The 16251-nt window shown below is 40.2% G+C and overlaps 1 protein-coding gene across 2 annotated transcripts in view; it reads left to right on the top strand.

Moving 5' to 3' along the window:
• The first annotated feature begins 8595 nt into the window (after positions 1-8595).
• Parp8 (poly(ADP-ribose) polymerase family member 8) overlaps positions 8596-16251 on the top strand; it is a 169961-nt gene continuing 162305 nt past the window's right edge. Inside the window, exons 1-3 of one of the 2 annotated variants that reach the window (XM_027954404.3) lie at positions 8596-8891; positions 8979-9080; positions 10019-10073. In XM_027954404.3, coding sequence (XP_027810205.2) covers positions 8786-8891; positions 8979-9080; positions 10019-10073 — 263 coding nt within the window. In that variant the 5' untranslated portion in view covers positions 8596-8785. Of the gene's footprint in view, positions 8892-8978; positions 9081-9325; positions 9614-10018; positions 10074-16251 lie in introns of those variants that run through there. The other variant, XM_071612610.1, reaches the window with a different exon arrangement.

Here is a 16251-nt window from a genome sequence, read left to right as displayed (position 1 = left end):
TAATACAGCGACCCTGCACATGACCTCAAGAAGGCAGAACTGGATTGCGACTGCTAGTAAGAAAACAACCTACAAGGAGGCAGTTTTTGCACAATTCCCTCAGCGTCTCAAATATGTTTGAATTCCCCATAGCACCAAGCACACTTGACTTACTATTATTAATAAGAGGAATTTCCCTATTCAGGGAATTACAACTGTGACAAATTCAAACAGTACAAGTAGAAAACAACTGGATAAATTGGGGGGGAGGAATTATTCAGTGGGATAGATATGTGAGACAATAAAAGTAGCTCCTTAATTACTTAATAATAATTCTTTTTTTCTTTTGCAGGGGGCAGAGTTGGGATTGAACCCAGGGGTGCTTTATTTTCAAGCCACATCCCCAGCCCTTTATTTATTTATTTTTATTTTTAGACAGGGTCTATTTAAGTTGCTTAGGGCACTCACTATGTTGCTGAGGCTGGCTTTGAATTTGTGATCCTCCTGCCTCAGCCTCTCAAGATGCTGGGATTATAGGCATGCCCCACTGGGTCCTACAATAATTATTTCTAATAAACAGCTTTTGTATTTTTGTCATGTTTATCTCATTTAACCCTCTCCTACAACTGCTAAGGGATGGAAGACTTTGTTCCTCCCATTTTTCAAATGAGAAAACTGAGATTTTATATAATTAGAAATTGTGTTGGGCTAGGAGTGTAGCTTAGCGGTGGAGTGCTTGCCTAGTACACACAATGCCCTAGGTTCAATGTCCCTGGCATGCAAAAAATATAACAAATAAATAATGGATAAAAAGAGAGATGGCAACAACAACAACAACAACAAAATCATGCACCTCACCCTGATTCACATATTTGGAAAGCTGCAGAGTCAGAAGTTGAGACTGTTTTCCTCCAAAGTTCAGTCATCACAAGCTTTCCTTGAGATGAGTGTTAAAATTGTTTCACAGTGCTGGGTGCAAAAATTTCTATTGCATTATTTTGCTGAAGACAAATCAACTTTGCCAGGTGCTGTGTCACATGCCTATAATCCTAGATTTGGGAGGCTGAGGCAAGAGAATCACAAGTTCCAGGCTCAGCAATTTAGTGAGGCCCTAAGCAACTTAGTGAGACCTGTTTCAAAACAAAAAAATAAAAAGGGCTGGGGAATGTAGTTTAATGGCAAAGCATCCCCAGCTCAATTCCTAGTACCAAAAAAAAAAAAAAAAAAAAAAAAAATTCATAGTTGATATTCTAGGAAAGAAAAACAACATACAATGGAAACTTTACCTGAATTTTAAAAATGTGTTATTGAAATTACATGAACATAACTACTGAGTAAACATTTTCAAAGAGTCAGGGAGGGGGGGCAATGATAAACAAACCTAAATGTTCAATCATCTAAAACTTTTTAAAAATGCCACATTAGGTATAGTTCAGGCCCAAATTTATTTAGAGAGCACTTTATTTAACTTTATTCAATCTACTTTTTCCCCAAATCTACCTTGGATCATCTTGATGGGAAATCTCATTATATAATATAAAAATAATGTCCCCTAAAGTACTCTTGGGGAAATATTTCTGTTGTAAAGAAAGCATGAATACTGAAAGTCAGTACAAAAGAGAGTCAATTACCCAATCAATGAGTACTGTACTTTGTATCTCCAATGTAGTTAGCATTGTCTCAAGGGCTGTTTAGGAATAAACAACAAGTGGAATCTAAATCTATGGGAATTTAAACAACAACAATAAAGGACAATAAGTAAGACCTCACATCAACCCAATGCTTATCCATTGAACTACTTCGCATTCTATTAAAATAGTCTCCATCATATAGCATTTGGTGATTACTAAGGTGAATAAGAACAATTCCCGCCATGAAGGAATTTACATTGTATAAAAGGAAAGTTCAGAAAGAAGGAAGATTACTGACTTGGAGAAATCAGGAAAGTTTTTTTTTTTTTTTTTAAGAAGGTAGCATTTAGTTTAGAGTTGTAAAGTTTTTGGTAAATAAAAATGTATAACTTCTGTATGACTGAAGATTACAACAGAAAAGGGATTGCTACCCAGAATATATAAGACCTTTCATGAATACTGTAATACAAAGTCAGAAACCTCAATAGGAAAATACAGAAAAGATATAAGAGGTGATCATACAAAGAAATTATACAGCTGATTATGATGGTCTGTGTCTGCAATCTCTGCCACTTGAGAGGCTGAGGCGGGAGGATCACAAATTGGAGAAAGTGTGAGCAACTTAGTGAGACACTGTCTCAAAATAAAATAAAAAGGGTTGGGGCTATAGTTCAGTGGTAGAGTGCCCCTGGGTTCAATCCCCAGTATCAAAACAAACAAACAAATTATACAAATTGTCACTTAGCAGTTGGAATAATGCCCGATTTCACTAATAAACAGGGAAGTTCAAATAAAAATAAGATGAATATTTTTTATTCAGTTGTTTAGAAAAAAATTAAAGACAGACGGTGTCTACTGCTAGGAATGTTGCAGAGAATTAGGTATTCTCAAATATAATTGATGGGGTATAAAATGATAAAGCAATTTGAGATCAATTTGGTTGTACCTATCAAAATTGCCAGTTCCCTGTGATCCAGTCAATCTACTTCTAACAATTTATCCCAAAGAAACTGCTGAAACTGTGCATAAAGATGTGGGTTTATTGCAAATTGTTTTAATCACAAAACACTTTGGAAAGACCAGCATGACTGCAGAGGCCTGGTTAAAATATATTACCTGTGCATTCATTTGTTACAATTCTCTGCAGTGACTAAAAGGAATGAGATAGATCTTTTTTGCCCTGATGTAGGAAGTTATTACTAGACAAGTAGAAACATCATGTTGCATCTATTGTTTAATTCTATATAAGTTAAAAGTTATATTATAAATCTATCAACATATTTATACTCATGTACAGCTATATGAATGCAAGAATGAGAAGATTCCCAAGTAATTATTAATAGGTTGTTACTAATAGGGTGAGGAATAGAACTAGGAGTTTGAATGGATGGAGATTTTGACATTTAACTCCATGTACTAATACAAAGGTCTGTGTACAAATGTCTCAAATCATTTGAGACTTCATGTACTAATTTACTCCATGTACTGAGAATATGTTTATGCAGTATTTGTATACTTTTAAAAATAAAGAATACCAGGGGGCTGGGCATACAACTCAGTTGGTAGAGTGCTTCCTCTCACGCACAGGGCCCTGAGTTCAATCCCCAGCACCACAAAAAAATAAAAATAAAAATAAAGAATACCAGTTGTGGCCTGTAATTTCAACTACACAGGAGGCTGAGGAAGGAGCATTGCAAAAAAGTCAAAGCCAGCCTAGGCAAGACCAGATCCTGTTTCAAAATAAGATTATGAAAGGGCTGGGGTTGTAGCTCAGTGCTAGAGCACTTGCCTAGTACAGGTGAGGCACTGGGTTTGATCATAAGCACCACATAAAAATAAATAAACAAGATAAAGATATTCTGTCCATCTACACATATATATATAGCTATGTTTATAGGGGCTAGGGATATAGCTTAGTGGTAGAGCACTTGTCTAGCATGCATGAGACCCTGGGTTCAATCCCCAGTATCAGAAAGAAAAGGAGAAGTATGTATTCAAATCAAAGAACTAATATAAATTAGTATAAACTGAGAAGTTTGTTTATATGAGATGGTGAGGAGTCTATACTACCTGGGACTGAGGATGCTTCCAGAATACAGTATTTAGCTTTAATTGGGATGGAAGATCCAATCATAGCCATTTTGAGCTTCCCAACCTGTATCCAATCATAACCATTTTAAGTGCATCCCTTCACTTTGCCCTCCTCAATTTTAAAATTAGCCAATTGCATAGGTTGTAACCATGAGCCTCTCCTACCAGAGAAAATGGCAATGTTGTGTTAGGGATAAAAACAGGTGGATTGCTCACCCAAGTGTGCATGTTTGCCACTTTGTTTGGTAACACAACCTGTAGAAGTAAAGTTTTGCTGAGCTGCCTTTTTTTTTTTTTTTTTTTAAGATGGACGCAATATCTTTTACTTTATTTATTTTTGGTACTGGGGATTGAACTCAGGGGCACTCAACCACTGAGCCACATCCTCAGCCCTATTTTGTATTTTATTTAGAGACAGGGTTTCACTGAGTTGCCTAGTGCCTCGCCATTGCTGAGGCTGGCTTTGAACTCGTGCGTGATCCTCCTGCCTCAGCCTCCTGAGCTGCTGGGATTACAGGCATTCACCACAGCGCCCAGCTATTTTATTTATTTTTTTGTGGTGCTGAGGATCGAAACCAGTGCTTCACATGTGCGGGGCAAGGACTCTAACACTGAGTTATAATCCCAGCCCCTTGCTGAGCTACTTTTGCGCATGTATTTGATTCCTTGCTATACCCCCGTATTTCTAACATAGGGTAAGAATGGAAAAATAACACTTAATGTGAAAAAAAAAAATGGATCAAAAGTAAAGCAAAACTTGCAACTAGAAAGAGTTCAGGTTTCATGCTGTAGTTTTGGTATTAGTGGGGTTCAGTAAAATGCTAGAAAAGGTCATACAACACCGTCATTGTGTTGTTCCCTTTGACCTTAGGTTAGGAGGTATGTTAAGAATGAAACTGTGACAAATTTCACATTAAACCACCTAAAATACTCTTCCGTTTTTCAAATTTATTCAAAGCTGATTTTGATTTGGTCATACTTTGATTACTAGACTTATCCAATGAGATAAACAAAGATAACCAGAATTAAAGAAACAAAGAAACCAGAATTAGTTTCTCCCAAAACAAGACACAAAACTACTAGTAGTTCCTAAAGTAAGTTGCTCTATTTAGAGGAGGCTAGGGGCAGGGAATGCTCAGTTGTAGAGTGCCACTGGTTTCCATCCCCAATACCTTGAAAAAGAAAAAGAACTAGAAAAGGCCAATTGGACCCAGCAGGCATTTTGAATTTCATGCATGTCTTTCCACTAAAGAACTACTTCAAGGAGAATTTTCATAAATCCAGTAATTGAAAGGCATTTTTGAGATCTGGTGACTTAACATTTCTCAACTTGGTTTAAAGTCCCTATGTGGTTGCTTCCAACCAAGATTCCTTGGACCCACCCTGTCTTTCCCTGATTCTGCTACAGGGCAAATTGGATGCTGTTTCTACCAGAGACCCTAGCTGCTGGGCATTCCTTGATCATGACATCATCACCTGTTTGACAGATGCTATAATCCTATCTCCTTTGCTAATCCTGTCTCTCTCTCTCTCTTTTTTTCTCAATTCCCCTGGAATAGCAGAGGATAGGCTCTTTCCTTAAGACTTTACTAAGAGTTGGATCATTTGAGAAAGGAAGTTCAGTACAAGAAAGGGAAATAAAACTGCCACTAGCAGAGACTATTTTGAGAAGCCATAGGCCTCAGGCCTCCTTTAGAATCTATTATATGGTGTCCTTGGTTTCACTTTTTAGCCTGCGGCCATTGGCAGGACCAGTTTATTCCCAAAGAGATTTCTCTTCTTTTTACTTTATTTTCTCGTGGTACAGGGGTGGGGTTGAACCCAGGAGTGATTTACCACTGAACTATATCCCCTACATTTTTTAGTTATTATTTTGAAACAGTGTCTCACTAGATTCATGCTGGCCTTGAACACTTGATCCTCCTGCCTCAGTCTCCCAAGTCACTGGGATTACAGGCATGTACTTCTGTACCTGGCTACATCCCAGTGAAAATACTGATCACTTATCTCTCTTAAGTTCTGTTCAAATGCTGAAAGTTTGGGAGAGAGGAAAACATTCATTGAAGGCCCTATCTCACCTTTGAGGAGTTAATTAACCCTGTTGTGCCTCAGTTTCCTCCTTGGTAAAACACAAAGAATAATAACAGCTACTATATAGTGTTATTGTCAATGTTAAATGAATTAATATAGGTAAATCTTTTAGAACAGTACCTGGTACTTAATAAATTCTGGACTTATTTTACATCACATAGCTTACACACTTACATGACATTGTTGAAGTTCATGCTATAATGACCATTACCTTATATTTCTGCAGTTGAGTCTTTCAGTATAGGCAAGGAATTTACATTTTGGCATGAGATAATTTTCCTAAATGGATGAGTTTTTCAACTAGACTTTATGACCCAACATATAAATTATTATCTTTAATCTATTATGGGACACCACCAGAACTCTCCCTCATCCTGAATGTTGGTTTTAAGAAGACAATGAAGGTCTATCATATGGTATGTTCCTGGATGCAAGTGTGTTTGTGTACATGAGTGATAAAGGCAGGGATAGTACTGTCTTCTCTCAAAGGTCATTATAATTGTCAGTAAAGGAGCTTTTTGAGCACCAGGAAGCTAAATATTTATTTATTTATTTATTTTGGTACTGGGGATGAACCCAGGTGCACTTCACCACTGAGTCAAATCCCTAAGCCCTTTTTATTTTGAGAAAGGGTCTCACTAAGTTACTTATGGCCTCCCTAAGTTGCTGAGGCTGGCCTTGAACTTGCAGTCCTCCTGCCTCAGCCTCCTGAGTCACTGGGATTGCAGGCATGTACCACCACACCCAGTAGGAAGCTAAATACTTAAATCAGAGTCTGAGATGGAGTAAGGACCCAGGTTGTGGTCAGAGTTTGAATCAGTCTATAAGGATCTGGCCTGGGGCACTCATGTTTTGTTTATGGGAGAAGCTGACCTTGAGAAATGGATACTAGATAGAAAAGTTGTTTTTTATTTTTTTATCTTACCCCTCAAGGTTTAAAAAAATATTTAAATATATCACACCTTTAGGGCATGAATAGGGTGAGGTTAGCTTTTTTAACAAAAGCAGGGCAGCCCATGAAACTTGAGGAAAATCAGATATAGGACAGCTCACAGGGAGGTCTATTTTATGGAGTAAGTAGTAAACTAAGAGATGATCCAGGCAAACATTTTGTAGCTTTAGAGCTATTTTAAATTTACTTGTGTTATACTTTGAAAATATAAGCCTTGTGGCTAGACAACTATTAGAACAATTCTTGTGAGCTAATAAATTTTCAGGCTTGTAGAGAAAGTAGAGAACATGACGGACAAAGAACACACTTGGGAAACTCAGTGATGATGTGGAGAAGAGGAAAGTGCTTTTGGTGGTTCAGAGGCCTACACAAAGCAGCATAGCCAAGAAGAACTTGAACCTGTCCCTCCCCAGTCAGGAAGCATTTCAGGAGAGGACTGAGCAGAAGTAAAGGCTGCAGTAAATCTAGAGAATGCAGAGGTACTTTATAACTCATAGTGAGTGTGGCTGTACAAGAAATCTTTGACTGATGTTTTCTTTCCTGCAAGATGAAAGAATTGGAACCTGTTTTCTCTTGCTTTTGATTTGCTAGAATTGTGAGCATATAGCAGGGATGACATTCTTACTCTCCTAAACATCATGTTGCCAATGTCAGAATCAGAACTGGACTGAGTAAGGGTCTGAGCCAGTTCGTCAATTCTTGGAAACTTGTCCTGATGAGAAAAGCTGATTGAAACTAGGGTACCTATGAAGAAAGGCTGCAAGGAAACCGCATTCATCTATGCACGCATTCAGTCAGCATTTAGACCCCTCTCCTGTATTCCAGGCACTGCACGAGGCACTTGGAATGCAAAACAAAATGAGACATTGTACGCAGGGTGGGGGTGGGGAGCCTTCTCAGTAGAGAAAAGTCCACATACTCTCCTATTCAAAATTACATGTGGCAATAAAGGTAGGTCAACGACATCAGCTTAAGGTGTCCTTAGGCTGGACAAGAAGCAAGGATCTGAGCAGCCTCTTATTTCTAAACAAGAGAACATGGTTGCGGGAGTTTTCCCTCAGCTAGATGGCAAAAGGGTGGCTTTTTAAAAGCCAAGCGGATATTCAAGTTGTAAGAAGAACCTGGCAAATTCTATTCTAATTGCTTCTGTTATTTATTTATTTATTAGCAAGAGGGAAGAATTGTGAGTCTTTGGAAGTGGAAGAAGTCCCTCAAAAAAGGGCAGCTTTTCATAATGGGCGCCCAAAGTGTGCTGAAATACTTTGACATGGGAGAAAATAAACCGGGAAATAAGTAAATAAATACATAAATAAAATAAACTCGGGCATGGAGTCGGAGGTTTGTGTCTGGAGTAATTTCAAGGCTTTTTCCATCTCGCCTGCAGTGGCAACAAGGAACGATTTGTTCACTTTATTTATTTAATTTTTAATTTAAAAGATTTTTCTTTCCCCCTTTCTCCCTCCCAGCCACTCCGGTTTGGGTTTTCCATATGACTCATAATTCCTTTTGAAAGTGGAGTCGAATTCATAAAAGTGGCGGAGGGGGAGGGAACGCTGGGAGCCCCAGGGAATCTTCACTACCTACATTGTCACTCAGCTCCAGGCGCGAGTGGAGGTCGGGGGTGGGGAAATCCAGCCTGCGCCGGGGATGGCGGATACTATTAAAGCCCTGGCGGCGCGCGGCCGGGCTGGGTGACCCGGCGGCGGGCGCGGGAGGGTCTGCGGCGGGCGGGCGGCGCTGCAGCAGCCTGGGCACGGCCGTCGCCGCCCGCGGGCGCGAGTGTGCGCGGGTGTGGAAGGCCGGCGTGCGGGCCGCGAGGGGTGTGCGCGCGTGAGTCGGAGCGGGGCTCGCCCCTCGCCGGCGCCCGCCGCCCCGCCGGTAATCGCTCTCCGGCGGTCCCCGGCACCCTTGGCCCCCACGGCCGTTAGTCCGGGCGGGGGAGGGAGAAAGTGAGACTCGGTGTCATCACCATCCATTGTCAGAAGGGGAGGAAATTGGAATCCAGCAGCGGCAAGCAGCAGCTGGGCGGTCACATCTGGGAATGCAAAGCCGACCTCCCCCCCCTCCTCCTCCTCCACCACCACCTCCTCTCTCACCCGGGATCACTTCCGAAACCACTTCGTCTTCAGCCCCTGCCTCGGCCAGAGGTTTCATTTTTAACTGAATATTTACGAAAGCTGGAAGCGTGCGAGGGGGGTGGGGTGGGGTGGAAATAGCGGCTGCTTCTTTTCCAGGGATTTATTTAATGGGGATGTGTTCAAGGCAAGAGCGAATTCAGAAGGATATCGACGTCGTGATCCAGAAGTCCAGAGCCGAGAAAGACTGCCTGTTTGCAGGTGAGTTCTCGCCTTCCCAGAGCCTCGGACCCAGAGCCAGCTTCCTCTTGCCCGCCCGCCGCCCTCCTTCCCAGTTTTCTGACCGCGACTTGTGTGGCTGGGGGTGGGTGGGTTGCACGTCCCCATTCCGGGGTTCATTTGGCAACAGCTGCTGCAACGAGAGTGGGAGCCAAAAGGGGGAAGGGGCGCCAGTCTCTCCTCCCCCTCCCCCCCAAGTCTAGAGCAGCCACCAGCGTTGCGGGCAGAACCCGGGTGGCCCGAGCAGAGGTCTAGGCGGAGGGGCTGGGCGTTGTAGTCTAGCCCCTGGAGATGCCCGAAGCGTCCAAGTCAGCCTCCCGGGTTCCAGCAGCAGCGGCCGAGCGGGGCGGGTTGGACCCGCCGGGTTTGCGCAATGGGCTGAGCGGCGGTGGCCGGGAATGGAGCCCGCTGCGTTGCGCTGCGCTCCTCTGCTGCGCCTGGCGCCGAGGCCCCTCGGGGCCAGCGCTGGCCGGATCCCCGGCCCCTTTGGCTCCCTGGGTTCTCCGACTGGCAAGGTAGTGCCCCGAAAAGTGAAGTGATTACAAGGGTTTCCGAGGCACACAGCTCTCCAGCCTGGGGGTCGCCTTTCGTCCATTTTGCTCCCCCGAAAGAGGGATCAGATTTTGCTTTCGCAGCCTGAAGCCCGGCGGGGGCCGCTTCCGGCCGCCCGACCGGGAAATTCCCGCCGTTGCCATGGCACCCGGCACTTGTTGCGGGGGGCGGCCTCCCGTTGCACCCGGCTGGGGGTGCGCAGCATCCCCTCCCGTGCGACGGGGAGCCGAGACCTCTCGGCTCTCCAGCCCTCGCCTCCTGCGGGTCCAGGCCTCCCCTAAGCTCCGGTACATAAGGGGTTCAAGTCAGGACTGGGGTTAAAAGAAATCCAGTCGAGGGATAGCTTTTAACCGGACTTTCCGTTTCAGATTTCAGATACTCAGACTCCACCTTTACTTTCACCTACGTTGGCGGCCCCAAAAGGTATTTATGTGAATAGAGTTGCTTCATTTCCTGTTCACACGCTTGTGTTTCCTTTGTTCTTAGCGTATTCCCTGTTCGGGGTTGGTATTTTGTTTGCTTGTGTATTTAATTCTTGCCGCTCTTCTTTAGCCAGGTCCCAAGTGTGATGTCCCCACGTTTTACGTAGCAGAGAAAAAATAAATATGTTTGAAGTGTTTCTAAAACCACTCTATGGGCTGTGAGGGAACTCTTCGGTTAAAACTGTTCTGCTACAGTAGTAGATTGCTCTTGAGGCATTCTGTGGTTGATACAGTGAGCCGGTGTAAAACTGGAATGCTGGGTATGAAGTGAAATGCATAAAAGACAAAATATCACAAAATAGTTTGATCACACGTGGTGATTTCCTGGTGAGTTGTGGCTATATGTTTCCATGTTTTCTGAAGCTTGACATAAACATGTAGCCTGCCAATTCTACACACAGCTCGCTCGCTTTCTTTCTTTCTTTCTTACTTTCTTAAGGAGGGGTACTTTTTTACATTTAGTTGTAGGAAAGAATTCGGAGAGTTATGTGTAACTGGACTGGATGACTTCTATCTTTGGGGGAAGAATGAGAGGTACACATTTTAGTAGTAAATTGTTAGCTTGAAACAAGCCCAAATCCAATTTTTTATTGAGGAGGTAGAGTTAAATTGAAAGGTAGCAATTCAGATATACCTTGGTGTCTTCATCTGTGAAGTTAGGATTTTCTCCTAATCCTTTTTAGGGACAATCATGGTTTAAAAAAGCAATGGCCATGTAGAAAAACTGTCAGATTTTAGCCTAAGGGGGACTCAGCTCAGCCCTGCTGTTAGGACTTGACATTCAATATCATTTGACCACATTCCAAAATATCTCTTAGCTAATGGAAACATTTATGGACATATAAATTGCAAAAAAACCTTTCTTCTGTAAATACTTTTTATTAGCGTGATATTAATTGAATCTTTAGAACAGTTATGATCTGTATTCTACAGCTCAGAAAACTTTTAATGAAAAAGTTATCAGGTTTCCCTTATAGATGGTACATCTAAGCCCCAGGTTGGGTATATTATTTACTAGTTGAAAATACAGCAGAGAATCATTGAATTTCAGCCACTTTTTTTGGAAAGAGTAAAATTACTTCATTAAATTTTGTAGTGTGCCATCATTTTTATAATGAATGGACAAAGTTAAATTAGAGTATATTTGATTAAATTAATACCACTTATACATTAAATATCCAAAGGAGATTAATAAATGACTGATGTCCTCTGTATTAATTTAACAGTTTAAATGTGTTCTGTGGCCCATTGAAAACATTCTCACACGATTGAGTGGATTCCATCCACTGGGTTCTCTGTTGTCAGAATTGTAGCTGTCCTAGTGCAGTGTGTGCACAGGAATGAGTGGGCTTTTCAACTAACCAGTTTTCTGATTGTAAGATACTTTAGTTCTTTTGGTGTTAGTTTACTTGTCTGTACAAGGAGGGGGTAAAGCACACACTTAATCTCTTAAGATCTGTTAAATACTGCAGTTAAGATCCTTTATCAGCAAGTTACTGAACTAGCAGTTCACAAAGTTGGAGGTGGAGAAGGTATGGATGCCTCCAGGAGTAAGGCCTGAATGTTGGGATGAATAATTAACTAATCAAGATAACATCAGTTTTCACTGTTGGAGCAAGTACCAAGGTTGTTCTTAAAGAAATGTTTCCTTTTCTATGTAATTTTCCTAAGGTTTAATGTTTTGCTTTTTTCCCTGGTTTAAATTCTTGGGACTTTGATATCTAATAAGATAACTGGTGAAACTGCATGATTGTTTAGTCTTCTCAAACTTTTTTTACAGTACAACATCAAAAGTTGTTTTAGTATACATAGTATGTTAGATAATCTTTTTATTGTTTGTACTTGAGGACAGCGAGACACTTTTTTTCCTAAAATTTAAAATATATTGTTTTCATTACCTATATTAGAAACTGATATTTAGCTGGGTATGGTGTTGCACCTGTAATTGCTGGTAATCCCAGCAACTCAAGAGGCTGAGGCAGGGGGACCATAAGGTCAAGGACATCCTGGACAATTTAGGGAGACCTTAAGTTTTTATTTTATTTTATTTTCAAAATAAAAGAAAAAAGGGCTGGGGATATATGTGGCTCAGAGGTTAGAATGCCCATGGATTTAATCTCCAATACCACCAAAAACAAAGAAAACAAAACAATATTATCTATTTCCCATACTGAGTGAATACTACCATGCATTTAAAATTAAAATAATCCTGTTTATTTTGATTCTGTGTTCTGTGTGCTTGCCACCTTATAATATTGATTAATAGTGTCCTTTCAGGTAAATTAGACTTAGTTCAGCTTTGAATGAAGTGGGAGTTTTATGGAGAGATAGTACATGATTATCTTGAATTGGATTAAACTGCCTTTTCATCTGAATCATCCAGAGCATATTTCAAAAATAATTTTTAAACATATTTTTTTAGTTTGTCAGTGGACTTTATTTATTCATATGTGGTGCTGAGATTTGAATCCAGTGTCTCACACATGCTAGGCAAGCTCTGTACCACTGAGCCACAACCCCAGCCCCCAGAATAATTTTTAATTCAAGTTGTAAATAAAACTTAACATACCATTTCCTCTCTCACACTATGAATCACATCCTGTTATAAAATTTTATTTTTCATGTTACTACTAAAAAGAAATACTGAAAAGTTTTTGACCTATTAATTTTTTTAAAAAAATATATTTTAGTTGTTGATGGACCTTTATTTTTGTGGTGCTGGGGATTGAACCCAGGGCCTTGTGTATGTGGAGCAAGCTTTCTATCAACTGAGCTATATCCCCAGCCCTGGACCTTATTTTTTTATTTACTTATATGTGGTGCTGAGGATCAAACCAAGTGCCTCATACTAGGCAAGTGATGTACCACTGAGCCACAACCCCAGTCCCTGTATTATTAATTTTTAAATATTTAATATTTTGTATTTAATTTTTTTGGTATTATTAATTTCTAAAAATGTTTAATGTTTACCATTTAAAATGTTTCTCTGGAGAACAGGAAATGGCAAAGAAGCTATTGTATTAGGGCTGACCAGTGGCCTAGTAAATTGGCCTTTTATTTGGTGGTTCTCTGAGGGGCAAGGTGCCTGTTAACATCTGCTGTTGTGTTTTGGACTTCAGGTGAGGAGTGAGGGGGAGAAATGGTCAGCTTAAAGACTGAGTTAATCTAATTTTTCCCAATAGGAAGGTTGATAGAATCACTATTCTTAGATTTGGATGTGCAAACTGAGCCTCAGAGTTTAATATGCATGGTGGAACTCACTCAGTTAAACGACAGAGCCATGGTGTAAGATCTGCTATATTGTACTCCTGGAACCTGTGGTTCTTGATGTACATTAGGGTTTTCAACCTTTTTGAGCATGCAGACACTTTAACATTAAAAAAATTAAGCAGATACTTAGTTGAGAGTTGTAATTTTGATATTTGTTGGTTGAGAAATACTTAGTGAAAATGAGGTTAAATATTATGAATTTATTAATAGCGTCGACCTAAGTTTGAAAACCTGTGGTGCATATTTAAGAATACTTAACTCTAGCAGTGGATCTAATGGCATCCCTGGTTGCCAAATTCCCTGGAATGACTCCCAACCATCAGACGTACAGAGACAGCCGTGGTCTTTTTTTTTTTTTTTTAAAGTGAGTCCGATTTATTTATTTATTTATCTATTTATTTATTTATTTTTATGTCGTGCTGAGGATTGAACCCAGGGCCTCGAATGCGTAGGTGAGCGTTCTACCACCGAGCCACAACCCCAGCCCACCAGCTATGGTTTTTATCTGGTCCTTCCTCCCAGGAGGTTTGCCAAGAACAGGCCTCTACTGTACACAATTTGAAAGTTAATCAGAATTCATTTCTTCCTCATAATTTGTGATGCTTACGATCTCCTGTTTCTTTCTCTCTTAATGATTATCAGGAAACTCCTTAAAATTCCAAAGGTTGGGGTTCTGGTTCTTCATCTTACTTGTAGTCAGACATGGAGTTAGTGGTAGAAGAAATAGGAGGGATTAAGATGGATGGTGACAGCTACAGAGGGGATAGGGAAACTGAGTCCTAGGGGCCTGTGGTTATCAAAATCAAGGTAAGAGTGAGGGGAGCCCTGAGGTTCTGATGCTGACTTCTCTGGGAGCTGTCAGTCAAGAAAGGATTGTGAGAATGGAACTTTGAAGTTTTGAAAAACACAAATAAGAATTGTTGATTGGAAAAAAAAATCAAAGAATAAGATATACCAAAAAGAAAGAAAAAGCTGGGGGCAGTGGTGCAGGCCTCTAATCCCAGAGTCACTGGAGGCTTAAGGCAGGAAGATCACAAGTTTGAGGCCAGACTCAACAATTTAGTGAGACCTTAAGCAAGTTAGTGAGACTCTTAGAATAAAAAGGTTTGAGGATGTATCTCAGTGGTAAAGTGCTCTGGAGTTTGATCCCAAGTACCAAAAGAAAAAGAAATTTTAAAAACCATGATTTCTCTGTACTAGAGTTTGTGCTTTTAGAATTTTTGTAATTTTATGTGCACATGAAATACTTAAATCTAAAGACTGTATTATCGTCTCTAGACCCCTCACTTTTTTATGCAAGAACATAATATTTATGTTTTTCTTTTAAAAAGGATATGAGCATACATGTTTATTAAATGGATAATTTCCCAGTTAAGGGGTAAGAGTGCATTATAAGAATTCAGATAATTATGTTAGAAGTTGTTATAAAATTTGAAATGTAATATTTGGCAGAATATTTGGGGTTGTCTGCTTGTGTACACCTCTGTTGTACAAATAGACACCCTTCCATGTGATTGTGGATACACTGGCATCCTTTGAAGTGTGCCCTCTGATTGTACTTTCCAAAATTCCTCAAAACACTTGCTACCTCTTTCTCCTGGGCCTTTTCACATTTTGAAACAAATAATCATTTTTGAATGTTGAGATCTTTGCTAAGCCAAATTCTCTTGAGAAGTCCTTCTTGGCACCTCCCTACTCCCCCACCGCCCCATATAATTTTGTTAGGTATTTCTTTTTTTTTTTTTTTTGGCAGGGAGTACTGGGGATTGAACTCGGGCACTTAACCACTGAGCCACATCCCCAGCCTCTATTAGATATTTCTAAAACTATGTTGTCACAATGTACAGATGCTTCAGTGCATGTTAAGTCCTACAAAATCCACAGTAAGTTGAAAATATGGTACATTGAGAAAGCATAGAATATATCCAATCATAGCAACACAGTACACTGCAGAGCACTGATTCCCTTTGTGATTAAGTGGCTGATTTGGAACTGCCCAGCATTGTAAGAGTATCACACAGCATATCAGTAACCTGGGAATAGATCAAAATTTAAAAATCAAAGTATGGATTTTTCTAAATCTGTATTGCTCTTGTATCATCATACAGTAGAAAAATTTTAAGTAGAAATGTAATATATCAAGGACTGTCTGTATTGTAATTTTCTGTTTACATCTCTTTGATTTTGATTTTAGGGATGGGAACTTTATCCTATTCATTGTGGTTTCTCCATCCCCTAGCACACTGCCTAATATAATATTATTTCTCAATAAGTAGTTGTTGAATGAATATTCAGTGAATGTTAAAGAATGTGGCAGGCAACAAAGAATTTCCTAAACTAAATGACCCAAAGAGCCCTCAAACTGGTGATGTATGTTTGCTTGTTTGTTTGTTTCTTTTTTTTTTTTTTTTAATGCTTTTAGTTGTAGATGGACACAATACCTTTATTTTGTTTATTTAGTTTGTTTATGTGGTGCTGGGGATTGAACCCAGTGCCTCGTGCATGCTAGGAAAGTGCTCTACCACTGAGCCACAACCCCAGCCCCATGGTGATGTTTCTTGCAGCAGAATTTCATGTGATCCATAGTGACAGAAATTGCCTAGCCAGATTATAAAATCTGTTCTCTGGGTGGATGTTCAAATGTTTTCAGGGACAGACAGATAATAATAGTTTAAAATAATAGGACATTATGGAACCTTGGTGCACTGGTGAATTTGAACTATAAATATAATTCATTCAGCTGAAAATATTAAAATTTAATTTTTGAAAATTAAAAAGTCAAGCAAACATTCTGGAGGCTCTAGTCACCTGGGCCCCTAATGTGTTAATTCCACACGTCATGGAATGCA

The sequence above is a fragment of the Marmota flaviventris genome, chromosome 5 (assembly GCF_047511675.1).
Source record: "Marmota flaviventris isolate mMarFla1 chromosome 5, mMarFla1.hap1, whole genome shotgun sequence".
NCBI lineage: Eukaryota > Metazoa > Chordata > Mammalia > Rodentia > Sciuridae > Marmota > Marmota flaviventris.
The sequence above is the reverse complement of the archived record's forward strand: the minus strand, read 5'-3'. Positions and strand labels throughout refer to the sequence as shown.